The sequence below is a fragment of the Camelina sativa genome, chromosome 12, assembly GCF_030686135.1.
Source record: "Camelina sativa cultivar CO46 ecotype springtype chromosome 12, ASM3068613v1".
Classification (NCBI taxonomy): Eukaryota; Viridiplantae; Streptophyta; class Magnoliopsida; order Brassicales; family Brassicaceae; genus Camelina; species Camelina sativa.
In genome coordinates this window covers 20,232,557-20,251,632 of record NC_141891.1, presented here as the reverse complement: position 1 = coordinate 20,251,632, position 19,076 = coordinate 20,232,557, and the positions used below count along the sequence as shown (strand labels likewise).

At 46.2% G+C, this 19,076-nt stretch overlaps 5 protein-coding genes across 5 annotated transcripts; 3 read left to right on the top strand and 2 right to left on the bottom strand.

Moving 5' to 3' along the window:
• Positions 1-18: 18 nt before the first annotated feature.
• On the bottom strand, positions 19-2,100 carry LOC104732268 (COP9 signalosome complex subunit 8-like). The gene is made up of 5 exons (XM_087479344.1): positions 1,893-2,100; positions 1,721-1,800; positions 1,114-1,295; positions 519-626; positions 19-250 (listed from the first exon to the last, which is right to left on the bottom strand). The coding sequence occupies exons 1-5, from the start codon at positions 1,974-1,976 to the stop codon at positions 111-113; spliced, it is 594 nt and encodes a 197-aa protein (XP_087335470.1). The 5' UTR covers positions 1,977-2,100; the 3' UTR covers positions 19-110.
• A 126-nt stretch (positions 2,101-2,226) lies between these two features.
• LOC104732266 (uncharacterized) lies at positions 2,227-4,258 on the top strand. Its single transcript, XM_010451804.3, has 5 exons — positions 2,227-2,699; positions 2,825-2,982; positions 3,094-3,333; positions 3,423-3,516; positions 3,660-4,258. The coding sequence occupies exons 1-5, from the start codon at positions 2,291-2,293 to the stop codon at positions 3,845-3,847; spliced, it is 1,089 nt and encodes a 362-aa protein (XP_010450106.1). The 5' UTR covers positions 2,227-2,290; the 3' UTR covers positions 3,848-4,258.
• A 35-nt stretch (positions 4,259-4,293) lies between these two features.
• LOC104732265 (xyloglucan endotransglucosylase/hydrolase protein 15-like) lies at positions 4,294-5,731 on the bottom strand. The gene is made up of 3 exons (XM_010451803.3): positions 5,193-5,731; positions 4,910-5,103; positions 4,294-4,815 (listed from the first exon to the last, which is right to left on the bottom strand). The coding sequence occupies exons 1-3, from the start codon at positions 5,466-5,468 to the stop codon at positions 4,416-4,418; spliced, it is 870 nt and encodes a 289-aa protein (XP_010450105.1). The 5' UTR covers positions 5,469-5,731; the 3' UTR covers positions 4,294-4,415.
• Positions 5,732-9,177: 3,446 nt separating this feature from the next.
• On the top strand, positions 9,178-9,780 carry LOC147930798 (uncharacterized). The gene has a single exon (XM_087477036.1). It carries the CDS (start codon positions 9,178-9,180, stop codon positions 9,778-9,780), a length of 603 nt encoding a protein of 200 aa, XP_087333162.1.
• Positions 9,781-16,140: 6,360 nt separating this feature from the next.
• LOC147930797 (uncharacterized) lies at positions 16,141-18,417 on the top strand. The gene is made up of 4 exons (XM_087477035.1): positions 16,141-16,184; positions 16,260-17,480; positions 17,564-17,799; positions 17,921-18,417. Exons 1-4 carry the CDS (start codon positions 16,141-16,143, stop codon positions 18,415-18,417), a joined length of 1,998 nt encoding a protein of 665 aa, XP_087333161.1.
• The last annotated feature ends 659 nt before the right edge of the window (positions 18,418-19,076 follow it).

Below are 19,076 nucleotides of genomic sequence, written 5' to 3'. Positions count from 1 at the left end.
TACTCAAGAGCCAAGATATGTTGCAACTTAGAATCAGTCATTGTGAAATCTCTCAAAAACAAATTCTGTTCTCTGAATTCACTATCTTAATAGGAGATTGGTCCTTAGTTTTAATGTTCAAGGTGGAACACATACTCCGTCAAGCGTTGCAGCTTCGATGAATCCACCTTTTGCTCTCTTTTAACAGCTTGTTTCTTCACAGTCACCATTTGAGAAGTTGCATCCACTGTCCAACCATTCTCTACAGCATCTGTGTATATACAGCATAAAAAGAAAACAATTATAATGTTAGTTCTGATTCCACAGCATATATGGTTGTCACTAGATCCATGCGACAAAAGCACTAAGCTAAGACATTGCCACAAACTCTTTGAGGTTCTTCAAAAGTAGACACATTGCCAGATAACTTTTTGTGATTAGTTTCAATAGAAGAATGAATTCAATAGAAGTCAGGTAACTAATGTGCGGTGAGGAAGATAATCTTTTGAAAGCAAAGGAAATTGCAAAAAGAAGCTTACAAGTTGTGGCATCATCCTCTGTCATCCCCAGGAAAAGGGCCAAATCACGGATGGTAATTGTGGAATAGGCCGACAACAAAAGCTGAAACATCCTTTTTGTGTAAAGATCTGCAAGAAATCCCATAAAGAAATAGCATTGAGGGATTATTGAAAAGTTCAACCAGTGGGAAGAGGCAATTAAGAGTCGAACAATCGATGTCTAAAAATGCTACAAAAGCTCTACTGCCTAAAACAGGACGCGGATTAAAGTACAACTTCGCACAACTCAAATCTATGTTAGGCCTTTGGTTGGAAAAAGACTGTTAACTGTTTTTGTTCCGACTTCGCGAGTCTACCACTCTACTAGTTTAATGATAAGGTTACTTTAATGCAATGTTATTCAAATTCATGTTCCATATAAGTTCACTGACAAGATGTAAGTTACTTTTTTGCATGACACAAAATTCTAAGGTAAGGCCTCACAAGTTAACATAACAACACAGCTACTCAATCTCAATATGCAGATAAACCTAGAGAGGAATATGAAGTAACAAAAAAATTAACTTTACATGCTTGAATGGTACTAAGCAGCCAGGAAGCTTGGTTCAAAAATTACCTGAGAAAGCAGCAACCATATCTTTAGCTTCTTGACTCCAATCATAACCACGGATAGCTTCATATACACCAGCGTAGTCACGTGTCCACAGCTTCTGACCAATCTTCCAAGCTGCAACAACATCAGGCTTCCTCTCCTTGATAGATGAAGGTATCGTTTTCCAGAGGAAACGAGCGCTATCACTGCAGTAATAACAAACACAACAAACATCAAATACAAAATCCAACTCCAAAACAGTCATATATATATATATATTCAAGAACAGCTGAACCATAACTCTGTAGTTCCAACATATCAAGACTACAAAATCTGTTAAAAGGAGTTGTCAACAACTATTAACTTGTGTCAAAGTTATAATTTCTCAACTCAGTGGATACAAACAAGAAAGTGTAAAAAAAATCAGAACTTAAGAGTTAAGACCCTAGAAATATCTTATCCTATCAATCAATGCCCTTTTCTAGATGACAACATAAGGATGCAAATAGTGATATCCCAAGAGGATCTATATACTCAAATCAAAGCAAACAGACCAATTCTGAAGCCCTAAAATCCGCAAGGATCCAAAGAAACCTTCTCTAATTACATCAGAGAAGAAGATTAAACTGACCAATCGTCGACGTAAAAGTAACCCAGAAGATGGATTGCGTAAGGCCAGTCATCATGAAACGCAATTCCTTCGGTAGAAACCTGTAAATTAAAAAAAGCGATCGATAAAAAACCTCACAAAATCAACTTCACAAAACCCTAGTAGTGTTGTTAATATCATCAGATTTTGGAACCTGAAGCATGAGATTATCGCAGATATCGGCGATTTTCTCAAAGGATTTGTCGGCTAAAGCTTCCTTAACAGAAGAGAGATCCATGGCTGGCTTCGATTGCACTAGTCTCGGAACTTTGGTGAAGATGACGATCCTTCTTCCTCAAAAACACTCTTTAGGGAAAAAACTCACAGATTCATTCACAGGTTTTAAAAGCCTTTTGCAATACGGTTTACTTGAACCGATCAAAACCAAACTTAAACCGTACTAAAATTGTTGAACTAAAAAACGGACGCTAAATGGGCCGAGCCCAATGAAGCTCTTGTAGATCCGCTAAGCCTTAAGTTTCGCGCCATACGGGTCTTTCTTTTCCCGGGAAAATAATAACTCTCTCACTCTCTCTCTCTGTAGCTGCTTCCATGGCGGCGGAATCAGATTATAGTACCATAAAGAAGAGAATGCGATTTTCTTCTTCTTCTTCGTCAGTTCGGGATACCACCACCTCTAAGAACCTTATGGCAAGCAAATTAAGGAATCATAGCAACCGCTCCACCACCGTTCGATTTCCACCAGCTGTGTCTCACATCGGAAACCGATTTCTCACGGATCTTCGTCACCAACATGCGTCACCACCTCTCACTCTCAGCGATAAAATTGTTACTAAAATGCCTCGGGTGTGTCCTCGTGTAACGGTGAGGAATCTGTGTCTCAGACGCGTATCCTCCTCCCCGAGTTCGATTTCTAGTGATTGGGATTTTCATGTGAAAGGGCAAAATCAAACCAAGGAACTGAATTTGGAATCTCCTTGCGATTCTCCCAATTCTAACGGTAATTTCTGATTTTAAGCTTTTTTTTTTTTTTTTTTTTTCCTTCTAAAGCAGATCTAAAATCTCAATAGTTTAGGATGTGTTTTAAAACTATCTGATTCCCCAATGGCTTTAATGGTGAAACAGTTGCGATAATAGGAAGCAATGATATTATACAAGTAGTGGAATGCTCACAAACGACGCGACCGGATTCAGAAATGTTCACTAGTGTAGCAGGTTCTATCAGCCAAGAGATTGATGGAGTCTCTGTGAAGAACGTCGGTGTCAAACTCGGCAGCAAAATTGTATGTGGTTCTTCCATAGCTTTATTATAGCAAAAGGATATGTTTAAACTGCAATGTTGGCTTTTTTCACTGGTTTCTTAATTTGCTTCCTTTTGTCATTTACTGTGACAGATTCGTTATCCGGAAAAGATTTTCAAGAATCCTGGTTCTGTGAGTTATAGGAGATTGCTTCCTTACTTGACTGAAGCTGCAGATGATACTAGAGATGCTGATGCAGCTAATGACCGACTCCCTCCTACCTGGTCTGCTTTGCTATCTCCCAATACCTTTGTTTCACCATCAGCACAGAACATACATGGAAACATTAGCCCTTTCAAGAAGATGACTTCATCTAGTGCCACCAAAACTCATGTATGATCTTCAGTCTTGTTGTGTTGAAAGCTTTGATTTCTATCACCTGATTTTGTTCTTAACAGTTTCCCTGTTTTGACATGAAGCAGTTGTGTTCCAAGCGCAAGCTCTTTAAAGTGCCCGGTTCTGTTAATTACAAAAGAATGCTTTCATATCTTAGAGATAGCTCGGAGGATAATCCTGGTAAGTCTCTTTATATTCAATGTCAGTAATAGTTGCTACAGTTAGTCCCTACTGGCTTCTGTGGCTACATGAATGTTATATAGTAAAAAAGAACAACCTGGTAGACTTAGGAACTGAATTATTCTTTGTATCGTTTCTTTTAGGGACGACTGAAACCAGTAAACATATAGATCCTCAGAAGAATATAGAAAAAAATGCTCCAGCCATTGAGAATAAAGGGGCAGCAGCTGAAGCTAAAGATTTGAAAACATGCTCCAACAATGTTGAGGCGCCACTCTCTGATCCAGATAACGAACAGGAAACTCTTCCGTTAGCTCAGTTTAGCTGTTAGAGTTGTTTAGTTATAGAGATAGTAACGAAGTCGTGTATATAGGTTTAAGCGTATTTGACTTGTTTACGCATAGAGCTTTTCCATCTAAGGCACTTGTACGTCAAAGAATGAAGACAACTCCTAGATCATATGAACCTATATAGGTAACTAGGATCATCCACATTAGACTTGTTAATTCCTTTGTCTCCACATTTTTCTGGTTGTACAACATTAATAGTGTCTTGTCTTTGTCTTTTTTCAAGCATGTCAAATTGTTGTTGTTTTCTGATCCGCAGTGATCTTGCCTTGTTAGTTTTCAAATTTATCATAGCTTATTACTCTAAAAAAATTTCGTTGCATTGTATAGAAGAAACCTAGTATGGATTGATACGTTCAGGGATAAGGTTTAGAATTGTGACAATTCCAGGAAAAGGAACACTGGTCATGACTAATTATGGATTCAGTTGTTTAAGTAGCTGGAAAGAGCTTTATTTCAACTTGAGAATGTACAATGGAATAACAGATAAAGAAACCAATCTAAGAATTGCAACAAACAAACAGAGAATCATTGAGGGAATTGCATCAAACATTAGACTCTGGACCTCTTGCATTCTGGAGGGAATCCACGAGGGAACCTTTTGAGATCAGAGCAATAATTGTAGATCATGAAGTACTTCTGAACCCATCTGAGTCTCCTCCTGCCGTAAGCATTGAGCTCGCTCGCTATCTGCAATTTACCATCACCAAAAGAACTCTTGAATTTAGGGTCACATCCTGAAGAGACAGTGCAAGCCGCAGCGTTGAATCCTCTGTAGTATGCTGTGAAAGGAGCCTTGGACCAGTCAGTCTTGACCAACCCACCTCTCGTGGCCCAATCATCTGCATTCCACAGGCTAGAGTAGATCCTCATGGGTTGGCTCTTTGGGAAAGGAACACCTAGCTTCTCTGCATTGTTGAACACTCTGATGGGTAAATTGTCCACCAAGAATCTGCAGAAATATAAGAACAAAGTCAAGACAAGATCTTCGTTTTCATTTGATGTTGAAGCAGAAGAAAGAGAGAGAGTGATCAATGGATCTTTACATGATGTGTTGGGGTCTCCAGACAATGGAGTAAGTGTGAAAGTTCTTGGTTGGATCGAACCAGAGATAAAACTGTTGCTCTCTGTTTCCTTTCCCTTGAGCAAAGACATTAGTGTGAAGAACATAAGGCTTCCCTGTCTCGTTCCCAAGAAACTCAAAGTCTATCTCATCATGTGTTTCTCCTTGTGACGACAACTACAAAAAAAGTTTCAAACAACTTTAGAAAAGAGTATCTCTTCAGTTTAGTAACATTTTGAGTGAATGTGAGAGTTTGAGAACGTTACGTAGTAAGCAGTGACGGTGCCGGCGGAGTTTCCGGCGACGAGTTTGAGCTGCATATCGATCCGTCCGAACAAATACTCTTTCTTGGATTTGAAACCTGACCCGGAAACCCGGTCCAGTGACAAAGACAACATACTTCCTCCGTTGAAGATTTTGCCCCTGTGGTCACCCCACGTGAGGTCGAACTCGTTGAAGAAGTTGCCTGAGTAAGCAGAACCGACCATTGACATCAGCAGAACAGTCGCCACGACGATGGCGAGGCTTGAGTTTCGACCCATTTGAGTTTGGGTGTTACAAATAAAAGGGGTTGGGGTGTGTGTGTGTGTCTAATAAGATTGAAAACTAGAGGAGATGAGAGCTTTTGTGTTTTGGTGTGAGATGGGTTTAAGCAGGGGATACATATATACACATGAGATGGGTTAGCTGAAGAAGCCTTGGGAAGCTAAACCTTAACTACAGTTGTTTTTTTAAAATTTTATCTAACTCTATTTTTATTTTTGCTTTGTTCCTCCAGTATGCATATACTCCATTTTATTGCATTATTGCGAAGCCCCATCATTGGTTTGGTATATATTTGTTTTATTCTCATGTGGCTTAAAAGAGAGAAAATCAAAATGAAAGCTGTCCAAAAGAAAGAGAACAAAGAGAGTATGTACTGACTACTGAGTACTGAGTAGTGTGAGTGAGTCTACTACGTAATCACTCAGTCGAGAGCTGGTGCCAGCTCTTCTGCTTCACCTAGCATACCTGGAGCCTCCAATTTACATTGAAAGAATAAATAATTTCAAACTCCTTAAAATATTCTCAGAGTGAGGATAGAAAGTTGATAAATAGTATATATTTGATCGAATGCTTCCTAGTCATTAAAAAAGGGAAACTTTTTTACTAAAAGCTATATCATTTTTTTTTTTTTTGGCAAATAAACTTTTTTTTTTATATAATTTTTCGTCTGAATGATTCATTCAGCCAAAGAAACTTCTGTCTATCCTTTTTCTTTTTTTTTTTAGTTTGATAAAAGAATAATTTGGAAATTTTAGTGGGACTAGAGAACTATTCTATGTAATAAAAAAGGATTGTAAATTGAGATCAGACAAATCGATTATTCTGTATATAATTTAATACCAAAGAAGGACAAATGTTTATGGAGAATCATAAAGGATTACAAATAATTAGGATTGGTAGAACTACTTCCCCATGCTTCTCAAATATATCATAGTTGATTTCTTTATCTTGAAATAATATCGTGTAATTCTTACGACCAAATGGTGTTTTACGTGAATTTTCAATGATTAAACTAGAGAATTGTCTTAAAATAGTAGAGAAACAATTATTGGTTCTTAAGAAACGTTCTTCAATATTTTTGACAAGTTTCCTTCTAATAGAGAAAGATTTAGTTTTTTTTTTTTCCATTTCTGTTAATCTCACATAGGTTAATTTCTTAAATAGGTCATTTAGCTCAAACTGTTAAAATGTCTAATAGCTTGGTTTCGTTTGTAAACTTGGTTTCTCTTGCATGTGTGGATCAATCTCCCGTATGCATAATTTAATTTTGGATAACAAAAACAATTGGTAAGAATTACTAAATCCATTTACGATTTTATCCTAAAGTTTAGAAACATTTTCTCAACCTCTCTTTGTGTGGTAATTTATAATTTGAAGGATTTTGTTGGCATGGAAATTAGCACCCCCAACATACCGATCTAAATCCGATTAAAGGAACCGGTTATCTAAATCGGGAGCTCGACTTTAATTTGTACTTCATCTCTGAAGGCCCAATAGTTTCGAGAAGCCCAGCGCCGAGGTGACACCGACGTCTCAACTCGCCCTGCGGCTGACCTAGCAAGAAAGGAAAGACTTTCCTAATCAGCTCGCCTGTAATTAGGAAAGTAAATATATTCAGTAGATCTTCGAATACATATAAATAGAGGGCAATTCTCTCATTGTAAAATCATCCAACAATTAATACAAAACCCTAATTCCTCTTTGTTCTTGAGCAAAACCTACCTTGTTTTCCAAGAGATTTCATTTCTTCTTTATTTGCTTACTTTGATCCGAATTCTTAGAGAGAAAGTTTTGTTGAATTTGTTTTCCTTTCTAAACAAATTCATTGTGTGAAACACCAATTTCTACAATTGGCACTAGAAGGAGGGGCCTAAGTTCTCAAAGTCACTTATGTTCTAGATTTCTTCACAAACAAGCAAGAATCAACACCATGTCTCCGGCCTCTGAAAACGGTGTCACCAACGCAGTTGCTCCGCAACAAGATGACCCAGCCACCGGAGCCACCGGCTCGCAAGACGTCACCGCGAATCCAACTGGTGGCGCACCCACTGCATGTGTCTACGTCCGGACGGGCATCCGCCGCACCTAGGAGAACCCAGCAGACGACTCAACGGCACCCTCCGAGGGAGTAGAGGACGCCGAGGTTCCCCACCACGGGACCCAGGAACCTGACGAGATTCCACCAGTTGACGGATCTGTCGATAGACAGACTTCGTCTGCTCAAATCGCCCAACCTCCCCAGCTCGTATCCATGGACGACCTCCGTCACATGTTTGGAACGATCTCCAAGGATCTCTTTCAGGCGATCTCCGCAACAAACCAACAGTTGTACACGATGGAGCGCAGAGCTCCCCTGCAGCAGAATGAGGCACCACCGCAAGAGATTCGAAGGAACGATCCCCTAAACCGCCGCCTGTTTAGCGATCCGCCACCTTCGGCTTTCCGATTTCCAAGCCAGCATGTACCATCGGTACTCGCCTCGGGAGTACAGCCCCACACCGAGCAGCCTTCTCACGGAGATCCGATATCGCCTTCTTGTCCTGAGCTAGAGGAAATCCACCTCAAGATTAAGGCTATGGGGTCCCTCTTCCACCGAGCTGTGAGCTCGACACCAGAGATCGATAGGATGTTCGAGGCCACACAGCAGACTCCATTAACCAAGCGCGTCTTGGAAACATATGTTCCAAATGTGAAGATAAGACTTCCAACCTACGATGGGACGAAGGATCCGATGAAGCACTTGACCTCGTTCATGGCTACCATCTCAAAGGCTAGATTCACCGAGGAGCAAAAGGACGCCGGTCAGTGTCAACTGTTCTTCGACAGCTTGATATGGAACGCACTCACATGGTTCTCCCGGCTCCCGGCGGAAACAATCGTCAGCTTCGCCCAGCTATCGACGGCTTTCTTACAAAATTATCGGGTCTTCATAGAACGCAACATCTCCAGTGCCAAACTGTGGGAGATAGTTCAAGAACCCGGCGAACCTCTGCGGCAATACCTCACCCGATTCAAGGAAAAGTATGCCACCGTAACAGTCGTTGAGAACGTTGCGATCGCCTCCTTCAAAAAAGGACTCATTCCCGGCTCCAGACTGCATGTGGATCTAAATATCCGAGAAGCCAAGGACCTAGACGAAGCCCTTCATTGGGGGTCTCGTGTCGCTTACGTCGAAGAGGATGAAGAGAAGCGGGCCACCAAGCCCCCTCTTCCTCGCCCGGCTGCTTCAAAAGAAAAAAGCCGAGAAACCTATCAGGAACCCCGGAAGCATCACGACCCGAGAGATCCCAAGCGCGGAGTGGTTAATGCATTATCCGAGGATGAAGGACAGAGTGCCGCCTCTCCCAACACACAAGAGGAACTCTACTGCGATTTCCATATGTTCGGTGGCCATTCAACAGCCGAGTGTAAGCACTTGTCCAATTACTTATTTGAGAAGTACCTATCCGGCGAAATCAAAGCTGTCTATCTGCCTAAAGCTTCTCGCGGAGGTTGCGGAGGCAGAGGTCGAGGAGGAAGGTTCGGACGATCCAATCCTGGTCGAGGTCAGAAGGGCGCCAACCAGTCAAATAGCGCACTAAGTACTCCACAACAGCCACCTCCGTCGAGCAGCAGAATCCGGCGCCAGTGGAGGTCCTTCCAACACCATCCAAGCGTCAAAAAGGACAGCAGAGCGAACAAGCGGCACCTCGGGGTCGTATCTCTATGATCATTGGTCAGACTGATGAATGCTTGGATTCTGTCCGAACACTGAAAAAGCGAGCGCGCCAGATTTGTAACTTCCAGGCGATTTCCAAAGAGGAGGCGCTAAGAACTGATCCCATCACATTCACAGCAGAAGACGCCAAGGGGATCCATCACCCTCATAACGACCCCCTCGTCGTAGAAGTCATGATGGGAGAGTTCGATGTAGAACGAGTCTTAGTGGATACCGGCAGCACAATTAACGTTCTGTTCTTACAGACGTTGGAGAAAATGGGTGTCACACCGGAGCAAATCAAACCAGGAGCCAGAACGCTGACCGGGTACGATGGCATAGCCAAAACGTCGATGGGCGACGTGAAGTTGCAAGTCCAAACTGGTGGCATAACACGTAAAACCAAGTTTGTGGTCATAGACGCCCCACCAATCTACAACACCATCTTAGGTTCACCTTGGATCTACTCAATGCAGACAGTCCCTTCCACCTATCATCTCTGCGTAAAGTTGCCAACGGTTGCGGGAATTTATACGTTATACGGCGATCAAAAGATGGCCAGGACCTGTTCTGTTCTCGAGAAAAAGCAAAGACGGAAGAATGACGCATAGCAATTACAGGGTGAGGATCACTTCGGCGATCCCAATAAGCTGGAGCGAGATCGGCTGAAGGCCACAGGATGCTAAATCATACAAGTCAACATCGACGGAGTAGACCCCTCCCGAACGGTCGGAATTGGGGCCGAACTCGATGAAAGAATCAAGACCGAGCTGGTAGTATTTCTGAAATCGCGAGCCTCGAAGTTTGCCTGATCCACTAAAGATATGGTTGGTATTGATCCATCAGTCACCTGCCATAAGCTTAATGTCGACCCTGCTTTCAAACCGGTTCGACAGAAACGATGGCGTCTCGGCCTTGATCGAGCAAAGGCGGTACAAGACGAAGTCGAGGGACTCCTTAAAGCCGATCAGATAATGGAAGTACAATACCCCGATTGGCTGGCAAATCCGGTGGTGGTCAAGAAAAAGAACGGCAAATGGCGAGTCTGCGTCGACTTCACCGACCTCAATAAGGCATGCCCTGAAGACTGCTTCCCGCTACCTCACATCGACTGACTCGTAGAGGCTACAGCAGGTAACCAACTCCTCTCGTTCATGGACGCATTCTCCGGATACAACCAGATTGCAATGAGCCCAGCCGATCGTTCATCACAAACAGAGGGACCTACTGCTACAAGGTGATGCCATTCGGTCTGAAAAATGCGGGGGCGACTTACCAACGCCTGGTCAACACAATGTTCACCGACCTCTTTGGGAAAACAATGGAAGTCTACATTGACGATATGTTAGTCAAATCCCTAATAGCAGAACAGCATATCCAGCATCTCGCCGAATGTTTCAACCTTCTAGATCGATTCCAGATGAAGCTAAATCCCACCAAGTGCACTTTCGGGGTTACCTCGGGGGAGTTCTTGTGATATATCATCACAGAGCGTGGAATCGAGGCAAACCCAAAGCAGATAGAAGCAGTACTGGGACTCCCCTCGCCAACCAACAAACGAGAGGTACAACGCTTAACAGGACGAATAGCCGCACTGAACCGATTCATCGCCCGGTCAACGGACAAGTGCCTCCTATTCTATCAGCTCCTTCGGGGTACTAAAGATTTCCATTGGGATGACGCCTGTGAAGCTGCCTGAAGGCAACTTAAGGAGTACCTGACCAATCAACCGGTACTCGTCAAGCCCGAGGAAGGAGAAACATTGTAACTCTACATCTCCGTTTTCAGCTCGGCAGTAAGCGGGGTTGATGTGACCGCCGGACGCGGTCGTCTACCGAGTCGCACGGATGGACGGTCGATGCAGACGGACAGAACGAAACTCTCTCGGGCCGAGGAAACTAGATGAGGCTTTCCTCGGACAAGGCTCGGAGATTTGAATCCAGTGAGGAAACAAACGGTGGAAGCGAGAGATGAGCTGAAACGAACGAGCGGATCGAGAGATCCGGCCTTTGGTCTCGGCTTCGGTCGAGCAGTCTCGGTCGTGGTGCGGACGATGCAGAAATCGGTTCCCGGAGTTTGAAGGTAAACTGCAGGAACGGCTCTCGGCAACGCGGCGGTAAGAATCCTCGGTGATGCGGTAAGGATTCTCGGGTATGTGATAAGGAAGGTGGAGTCGAAGCGGAAGTACAACGAACGGTAGGAACCGGACGTGATACAGTAGGGATGGACGTGAAGGTGGTTTGATGCAACGACACACGGGAGATGGCTCGGCCCGTGATACGGTCAACTAGTCGATGTCGAACCCGGTTCGAGATCGGCTAGGGTTTCTCGGTAGTCAAGTCCCGGACTTGGACTAAGGAGAGAGGTGAGACAAGAACAAGATTCTCTCTTGTGAAATTTAATTCAATACTTCAAGTCTGCCTTTTACATTGAGGGTTGATGCCTTTATATAGTGAGGCTTACAAATGGAGACTCTAAAAACCCTAAAGAACGTGGCCTTGATCTAAACCACACACTTGTCCTAAGGCAAAAGCAAAAGTAAAGCAAGGGTAATGACCAAACAACGGTCATAGAAAGATCTAGACAAAATTCAAAAGGAAGGGGATAGGGTCGCCACGTCATTGGCCGGGACGTGGTGAAATAATCTTCACTTCCTTGGCTCCTAAGTCTCTCTTTATGTGTTTCAAGATCACGAGCCAAGTGGGAACGAAGTGGAGATGCACTAGAGTCGCTGCCTCGTTAAAACCTCTTTGGTAAACCCATTGGGACAAACCTAAAGTAGGAAAAAGAGTACAGCTCCTTCTAATGGCTTAGGGGTGTCTTCACACTAGTGTGATGGTGAAGACACGTGAATCAAGCTTCCCAAAGCTGGTCAAGACTCAAGGCACTTCATTGGTGATGCTAGCCATGAGCCATGGGGGGGGGGGTGAGCTTGGGTTGAAATGTCCATTGGTGACTCGTCTGCTCCGCCTTGATGATCCTGGGGGGGGGGTGAGTGATGCCTCGTTGGTCGCCTACGCTAGCTCCTGGTCACCAGTGCAGGTTGTCCGAGAGTTTGAGAGGCGTCCGAGTGGTGGCCGGGTAGCGTCCGAGGGCTGTGAGTGTTCTTGGCCGAATGACCGATCCCGTGATCACATCATTCCCTCCCTCTTGTAGAAGTTTTGTCCTCAAAACTGTGCTCATTACCTGGATCAACAAGGAAAAACTCAAGAATCAGCAGCATCAAAAGTTCAACCGTGGTTAATTTACCGGGATCAAAAGGAAACAGTAAGGCCTTGAGGGAAAAGGATAAGACTTCACCGGTAAAGCAAGTGGCATTGAGCATTGCGATCCCTTCATGAACCGTGGTTGCTTGCTGAGACTCTCCTGGATGCCAAACAAAGGTTTGATCCACACCAAAGTTGAATGAACACGTCGCCATAGGACCATGTGCGGTAACGGTCTTGGCGCTAAGAGTGGAGAAGGATGGCTCGGTATAGGCGACTCCCAGCTGGAGCTTACTACTTGAAGTAGTCATGAACAATACCGAGTGAAAAGATCCATCAATGGCCATCTCCAGTGGCCTAGCTTGCTTGAAACTCCCCATTACTGAGCAAACTCCGGATAAGAAGTTGGTCGCGTAGGAAGACTCTTCATTGACTTCGCCTAATGCCTTGGTACGCGTATCGGGTGAGGACTCGCGCACAGTGCGATGATCCGAGCATTGCGACTGAGTGTCGGCTCGGTTTTGATCAGGAACGGTAAGGAACTGATCGTGAACCTCCTGAGACGTCGAACTTGTACCTCCGAGTGTATGAACTTGTTGGTCTGGAGGCTCGGCTGGCTTCTCTATGATCCCTCCCGGACCAATAACTCCCTTAGAACCGATTTGATGATTGAATTCTAGTCCTGAATTCAGCTCCCAGTGAGCTTGCACCGTTGGTGCAGCGTCCTCGATCAAGTCGGTGTTTGGCCAGCTCCGCGTCAAAACGCCTTGTTCTAGCCGGTAAGGAACTCGCGGATCCAGTGTTGGTGAAGGCACAAGGGCTGAGTGTTGGTGCCGCAATGACTCTCCTTGCGTGTAAGATGACTCGACTTGGTCCAACAATTCTCCAAGGTGTCGGAGTTGAGCTTGAATACCGGTCAACTCATCCGTGAAACTTGGTGCTCCGGGAGATTGCTTCGGCTTCCTTGAGGCTTGCTCCCTTAACTTAGTCCGTGATTCCACATTGCTCGTCTTGGCTTTGTCTTGACCGTGGCTTGACTTGTGGCCCGGTGTCGCGCGTGGTGTCCAGCTCGGAAGACTTTGGTTCCGAGTGCGGTAGGCGCTTGTCTTGCTCGTCGATGCGTACGGTGACCAGGTCGGCAACCCATGGATGCGACTCGGGTATTGCTCAGGCTGCTCTCGATGATGCCAGGGTGGTGCATAGTAACTTCCCAAGTCATCACTGTCGGAATCATCGTAGCGGTTCGACCTTGGCTCGCTATGGCGCACAGCCCAGGACATTGATGGCCAATAGTAGTCCGATGATCCTCGATCAAGTTTCATTTGGTCAGGCCCTTCTTTGTAGTCCTCTGCGTACCATGATGCGTTCTTGGTAGCCGCTGGCTCCGGATCGGCTCCATAATGTTCGTCATACCATGGTTCGTCCTTGGTGGCCTTTTGCTCCGGGTCTAAGTCATGATCTTCATCATACCATGATCCCAACTTGGAATCGTTTCCATCAGAGTCCATGCTTGATCAGTGTGGAATCGAGTGTCGCATACTGATCGCGGTCTTGGGACGAAGTATGGTAGATGGTACGGACGGCTGTCGGAGATCGTCGATGGTACGGACGACTGTCGGATTTTGTCGACGGTACGGACGACAATCGGTGGTCGGCGTCGGTACGGACGACGATATAGATGGCTGGTACGGACGGTTCGTATGGACGGCCAACGATGGTCGGACGTCGGCACGGACGACTGAGACGGGCGGCTGGTACGGCAGCTGACGATGTTCGGATGACGGTACGGATAGCCGGCGCGATCGGCTGATACGGATGGCCGATGATGTACGGTCGGCCGACAGGGGTCGGTCGATGATACAGTCGGCTGGTGCGGCAATGGTACGGACGGCCAACGGTTATCGGACGTCGGTACGGATAGCCGGTGTGATGCTGATACGGACAGCTGGGTCGATGACTCGTCCGGTGGCTCGATAATGATCAGACGATGATACACAATACGCGATAAGGGCTTGGACGATGATACGCGGGTGATGATACGTGCTCGGTACGGTGATACGCGGATGGCTCGATCGGTGCTCGGTCGTGACGTGGCGATGGTACCTCGTCAAAGCAAAACGAATATTCGTGAGCAAAAACGCGTCCAAAAGATGATGGATAAGATATTTATCTAGGCAGTCAATGATTGAGGACAGCAACACAAGATGACAAACTATGACTAAGCGAAAAGAAACCTACACGCGCCTAAAAGCAAACTCACGCACAAAAAGCAAAACTTTTTGGGACCACAACACAAACCCAAAAGCAAACCCGCTACTTTATCGATCTAACAAGTCCTAGGCAAAAACTATGACGAACAAAACTCAGAAATAAACAAAGCGACGACTCAACAAACGATCTATCGAGGAAACTAAGCATAAAACAAAAAACTGTCGGACCTAACGACGCTAAAGATGAAACTAATGAACCGCAAAGACACAAAAACGAAAGCTTTAGCGAAGGAAGGAGTTTCTGGGTTAGAAAGACACAACCTTTGAGTCAGGAGCTTTTAGAGCTCTGATACCAAGCTGATGTGACCGCCGGACGCGGTCGTCTACCGAGTCGCACGGACGGACGGTCGATGCGGACGGACGGAACAAAACTCTCTCGGGCCGAGGAAACTAGATGAGGCTTTCCTCGGACAAGGCTCGGAGATTTGAATCCAGTGAGGAAACAAACGGTGGAAGCGAGAGATGAGCTGAAACGAACGAGCGGATCGAGAGATCCGGCCTTTGGTCTCGGCTTCGGTCGAGCAGTCTCGGTCGTGGTGCGGACGATGCAGAAATCGGTTCCCGGAGTTTGAAGGTAAACTGCGGGAACGGCTCTCGGCAACGCGGCGGTAAGAATCCTCGGTGATGCGGTAAGGATTCTCGGGGATGTGATAAGGAAGGTGGAGTCGAAGCGGAAGTACAACGAACGGTAGGAACCGGACGTGATACGGTAGGGATGGACGTGAAGGTGGTTTGATGCGACAACACACGGGAGATGGCTCGGCCCGTGATACGGTCAACTAGTCGATGTTGAACCCGGTTCGAGATCGGCTAGGGTTTCTCGGTAGTCAAGTCCCGGACTTGGACTAAGGAGAGAGGTGAGACAAGAACAAGATTCTCTCTTGTGAAATTTAATTCAATACTTCAAGTCTGCCTTTTACATTGAGGGTTGATGCCTTTATATAGTGAGGCTTACAAATGGAGACTCTAAAAACCCTAAAGAACGTGGCCTTGATCTAAACCACACACTTGTCCTAAGGCAAAAGCAAAAGTAAAGCAAGGGTAATGACCAAACAACGGTCATAGAAAGATCTAGACAAAATTCAAAAGGAAGGGGATAGGGTCGCCACGTCATTGGCCGGGACGTGGTGAAATAATCTTCACTTCCTTGGCTCCTAAGTCTCTTGTTAAGTGTTTCAAGATCACGAGCCAAGTGGGAACGAAGTGGAGATGCACTAGAGTCGCTGCCTCGTTAAAACCTCTTTGGTAAACCCATTGGGACAAACCCAAAGTAGGAAAAAGAGTACAGCTCCTTCTAATGGCTTAGGGGTGTCTTCACACTAGTGTGATGGTGAAGACACGTGAATCAAGCTTCCCAAAGCTGGTCAAGACTCAAGGCACTTCATTGGTGATGCTAGCCATGAGCCATGGGGGGGGGGGGTGAGCTTGGGTTGAAATGTCCATTGGTGACTCGTCTGCTCCGCCTTGATGATCCTGGGGGGGGGGGGGGTGAGTGATGCCTCGTTGGTCGCCTACGCTAGCTCCTGGTCACCAGTGCAGGTTGTCCGAGAGTTTGAGAGGCGTCCGAGTGGTGGCCGGGTAGCGTCCGAGGGCTGTGAGTGTTCTTGGCCGAAGGACCGATCCCGTGATCACATCAGGGGTGCTAGTCCGAGATGATCACGGCGATCAACGACCGATCTTTTACACAAGCAAGGCTCTCAACGACACGGAGACACGTTACCCAACCTTGGAAAAGCTCGCTCTCGCCTTGATTGTTGCCGCTCAGAAGCTACGACCTTATTTCCAGTCGCACTCCGTTGTCGTGTTAACCGATCAGCCGCTCCAGACAGTTCTTCACAGCCCCCTTCAGTCCGGGCGAATTGCGAAGTGGGCAATCGAGCTAAGCGAGTACGATATCGAATATCGTTCTCGCCCAAGTTTAAAATCACAGGTCCTAGTGGATTTTATCACGGAGCTATCCCCCGACCTTGAAGAAACCATACCTAAGGAGGAACCTTGGACGTTGTTTGCCGACGGCTCCTACTCCAACCAGGGATCCGGCATCGGGATTATACTCCGATCTCCAACGGGCGAGGTTCTCGAGCAGGCATTGAAACTCGGCTTCAAAACGTCGAACAATCAAACCGAATACGAAGCCGTTCCGGCCGGATTACGGTTAGCGCAAGGCCTGGGGGTGACCAGCATCCAAGTTTTTTGCGACTCCCAGCTAGTGGTTAGCCAGTTTAGTGGGGAGTACGGCGCTAAGAATGGGCGCATGGAGGCGTATCACCAATTACTCCGAACACTCTCCGAACAATTCTTCTCGTTCGAACTGATCAAAGTTCCAAGGAGCGAAAACGCATCGGTAGATGCTCTTGCTGCCCTGGCGAATTGTTCTGACCCGGGTTTGCGACGAACGATCCCGATAGAGTGTATCGAAACTCCTAGCATTGATCATACCGATTTGGCGTATGCCATTAGCGACACCGCGGAACCAATGGATGTCAACCCACCGGTCCAGGAACCCGTGGAGATAACACAACCCCCAGACGATTGGCAACTCAAAATAAAGATGTACATCGAGGACGGCAAGGTCCCGGAAGATCGCTGGCAAGCTCTCCGATTGAAAGCTCGATGCGCGAACTACGCCATGATGAGAGGCAGCCTTTTCCGACGCAGTTCGTCTGGAGCCCTACTTACCTGTTTCGATCGAGATGAGGCAAAACGAATAATGACGAAAGTTCACGAAGGTGACGGAGGCAACCACTCTGGAGGGCGTTCACTCGCATTAAAGATAAAGAAAGACAGTCATTATTGGCCAACCTTGGTTGCCGACTGCAAGGCATTTTCGGCGAAGTGCGAAGCATGCCAACGCCACAGACATATGAAACATGTACCTCCCGAGCTGCTAAATACCATCATCGCGCGTACCCCTTCAGGCTTGTGGCAATGGATCTCGTTGGCCCGTTACCCCCGTCGATGTCGAAGAAGTTCCTTTTGGTCTTGACTGATTACTTTACCAAGTGGATAGAGGCCGAATCATTTCACAAGATACAGTTGCTGGACGTCACCAACTTCATCTGGAAAAACATCATCTGCCGCCATGGGCTCCCTTATGAGATCATCACTGACAACAGAACGCAGTTCACTTCCCTCATCACCAGACGCTTTCTAGGCAAATGGGGAATACGCTTAAGCACCTCGACCCCCCCGGTATCCTCAGGAAAATAGTCAAGCCGAGGCAACAAACAAAACCATAATAGACGGATTGAAGAAGCGCCTCGGGCTCAAAATAGGAGCTTGGGCAGATCAGCTCGATGGCGTGTTATGGTCTTATCGGACGACCCCACGGCGAGCTACGGGGCAATCTCCATTCTCGCTTGCCTATAGCATCGAAGCACTAGCTCTAGCTGAAGCCAGAGTACCAACACTTTATCGCGTTATATTGGTCGACGATTCCGAGCTAACCGACAGCATGATGCTCGACAACATTGACTTTGCCGAGGAACAGCGTGATCAAGCGCTCGTCCGAATTCAGAATTACCAAAACGCCGCGTCCAAGTACTACAACAAGGCTGTCCGTCACCGACGATTCAACGAGGGCGACCTGGTACTGCGCGAGGTGTACGAGAACACAAAGGAGATCAACGCTGGCAAACTCGGCGCTTGCTGGGAAGGTCCGTATCTCATCTCCAAAGTAGTTCGCCCTGGAGTCTACGAGCTCTTGACCATGGAAGGCAAGCAGATCAAAAACTCGTGGAATGTAGCCCATCTTAAACGCTATCACTACTAGATCATTTGGTCAATTTCAGTTTTAAAAGCATGTGTACTATCAACTACGACAGGCTTGATCTCAATTTTGGGTACGTAGGCAGCCCTTGATTCCTTATACAAGATTTTGAGGGCACAACTGGAAAAATAATAAGATTTTTTTTTCAAAAGAACTTGTTATTTTTATTTATGTTTGCCATCTCGCCGCATACAAGGAGTCTTCTACATCGGCATATCGCCCACCCAAAGAAAGACAGTAAAAAAAAAAGAGGAGAAACTACGAAAAATAAAGTGCGATGCTGAGACAAGAGCTTCTGGTCCCAGGGAGCAGGTGCGAAGTTTGACCACCTCCTGTGATCTCAACCTCCTCGGCGATTCACAGGCGCAGAGCTTGAGAAGTCGGACTCCAAAGGCTCCTCGACGGCTATACCTTCGAGGTATGTTCGCTAGCGTTGACGCTCCGGCCTCAGCTTTTCTAGCGGACCTGCTGGCACTTCTGCACCTCTGTCCTCCATTTCCTCGAGGAACGAGCATGGAACCTCTACGGTATGGCTCTCTCGGAAATGATGATCCATGGTTTCCAGATGAAGGATGTAGCGCCACAACCTCTCTATGCCACCCCTGTAAATCGGGATTTTCGCAACATGCATATTCTCCGATTCACCTAGCGGCTCGTAGTCG

Coding starts and splice junctions, on each gene's coding strand:
- LOC147930797 (XM_087477035.1), top strand. CDS start 16,141: ATGCCTCGTTGGTCGCCTACGCTAGCTCCTGGTCACCAGTGCAG. Junction 16,185..16,259: donor GCTCCTGGTCACCAGTGCAG/GTTGTCCGAGAG, acceptor TCTTGGCCGAAG/GACCGATCCCGTGATCACAT. Junction 17,481..17,563: donor TGCAAGGCATTTTCGGCGAA/GTGCGAAGCATG, acceptor GTACCCCTTCAG/GCTTGTGGCAATGGATCTCG.
- LOC104732268 (XM_087479344.1), bottom strand. CDS start 1,976: ATGGATCTCTCTTCTGTTAAGGAAGCTTTAGCCGACAAATCCTTTGAG. Junction 1,801..1,892: donor GCGATAATCTCATGCTTCAG/GTTCCAAAATCT, acceptor TTTAATTTACAG/GTTTCTACCGAAGGAATTGC. Junction 1,296..1,720: donor TACTTTTACGTCGACGATTG/GTCAGTTTAATC, acceptor TTATTACTGCAG/TGATAGCGCTCGTTTCCTCT.
- LOC104732266 (XM_010451804.3), top strand. CDS start 2,291: ATGGCGGCGGAATCAGATTATAGTACCATAAAGAAGAGAATGCGATTT. Junction 2,700..2,824: donor CGATTCTCCCAATTCTAACG/GTAATTTCTGAT, acceptor ATGGTGAAACAG/TTGCGATAATAGGAAGCAAT. Junction 3,334..3,422: donor CTAGTGCCACCAAAACTCAT/GTATGATCTTCA, acceptor GACATGAAGCAG/TTGTGTTCCAAGCGCAAGCT.
- LOC147930798 (XM_087477036.1), top strand. CDS start 9,178: ATGATCATTGGTCAGACTGATGAATGCTTGGATTCTGTCCGAACACTG.
- LOC104732265 (XM_010451803.3), bottom strand. CDS start 5,468: ATGGGTCGAAACTCAAGCCTCGCCATCGTCGTGGCGACTGTTCTGCTG. Junction 5,104..5,192: donor GCACCGTCACTGCTTACTAC/GTAACGTTCTCA, acceptor CTTTTTTTGTAG/TTGTCGTCACAAGGAGAAAC. Junction 4,816..4,909: donor TGGAGACCCCAACACATCAT/GTAAAGATCCAT, acceptor ATATTTCTGCAG/ATTCTTGGTGGACAATTTAC.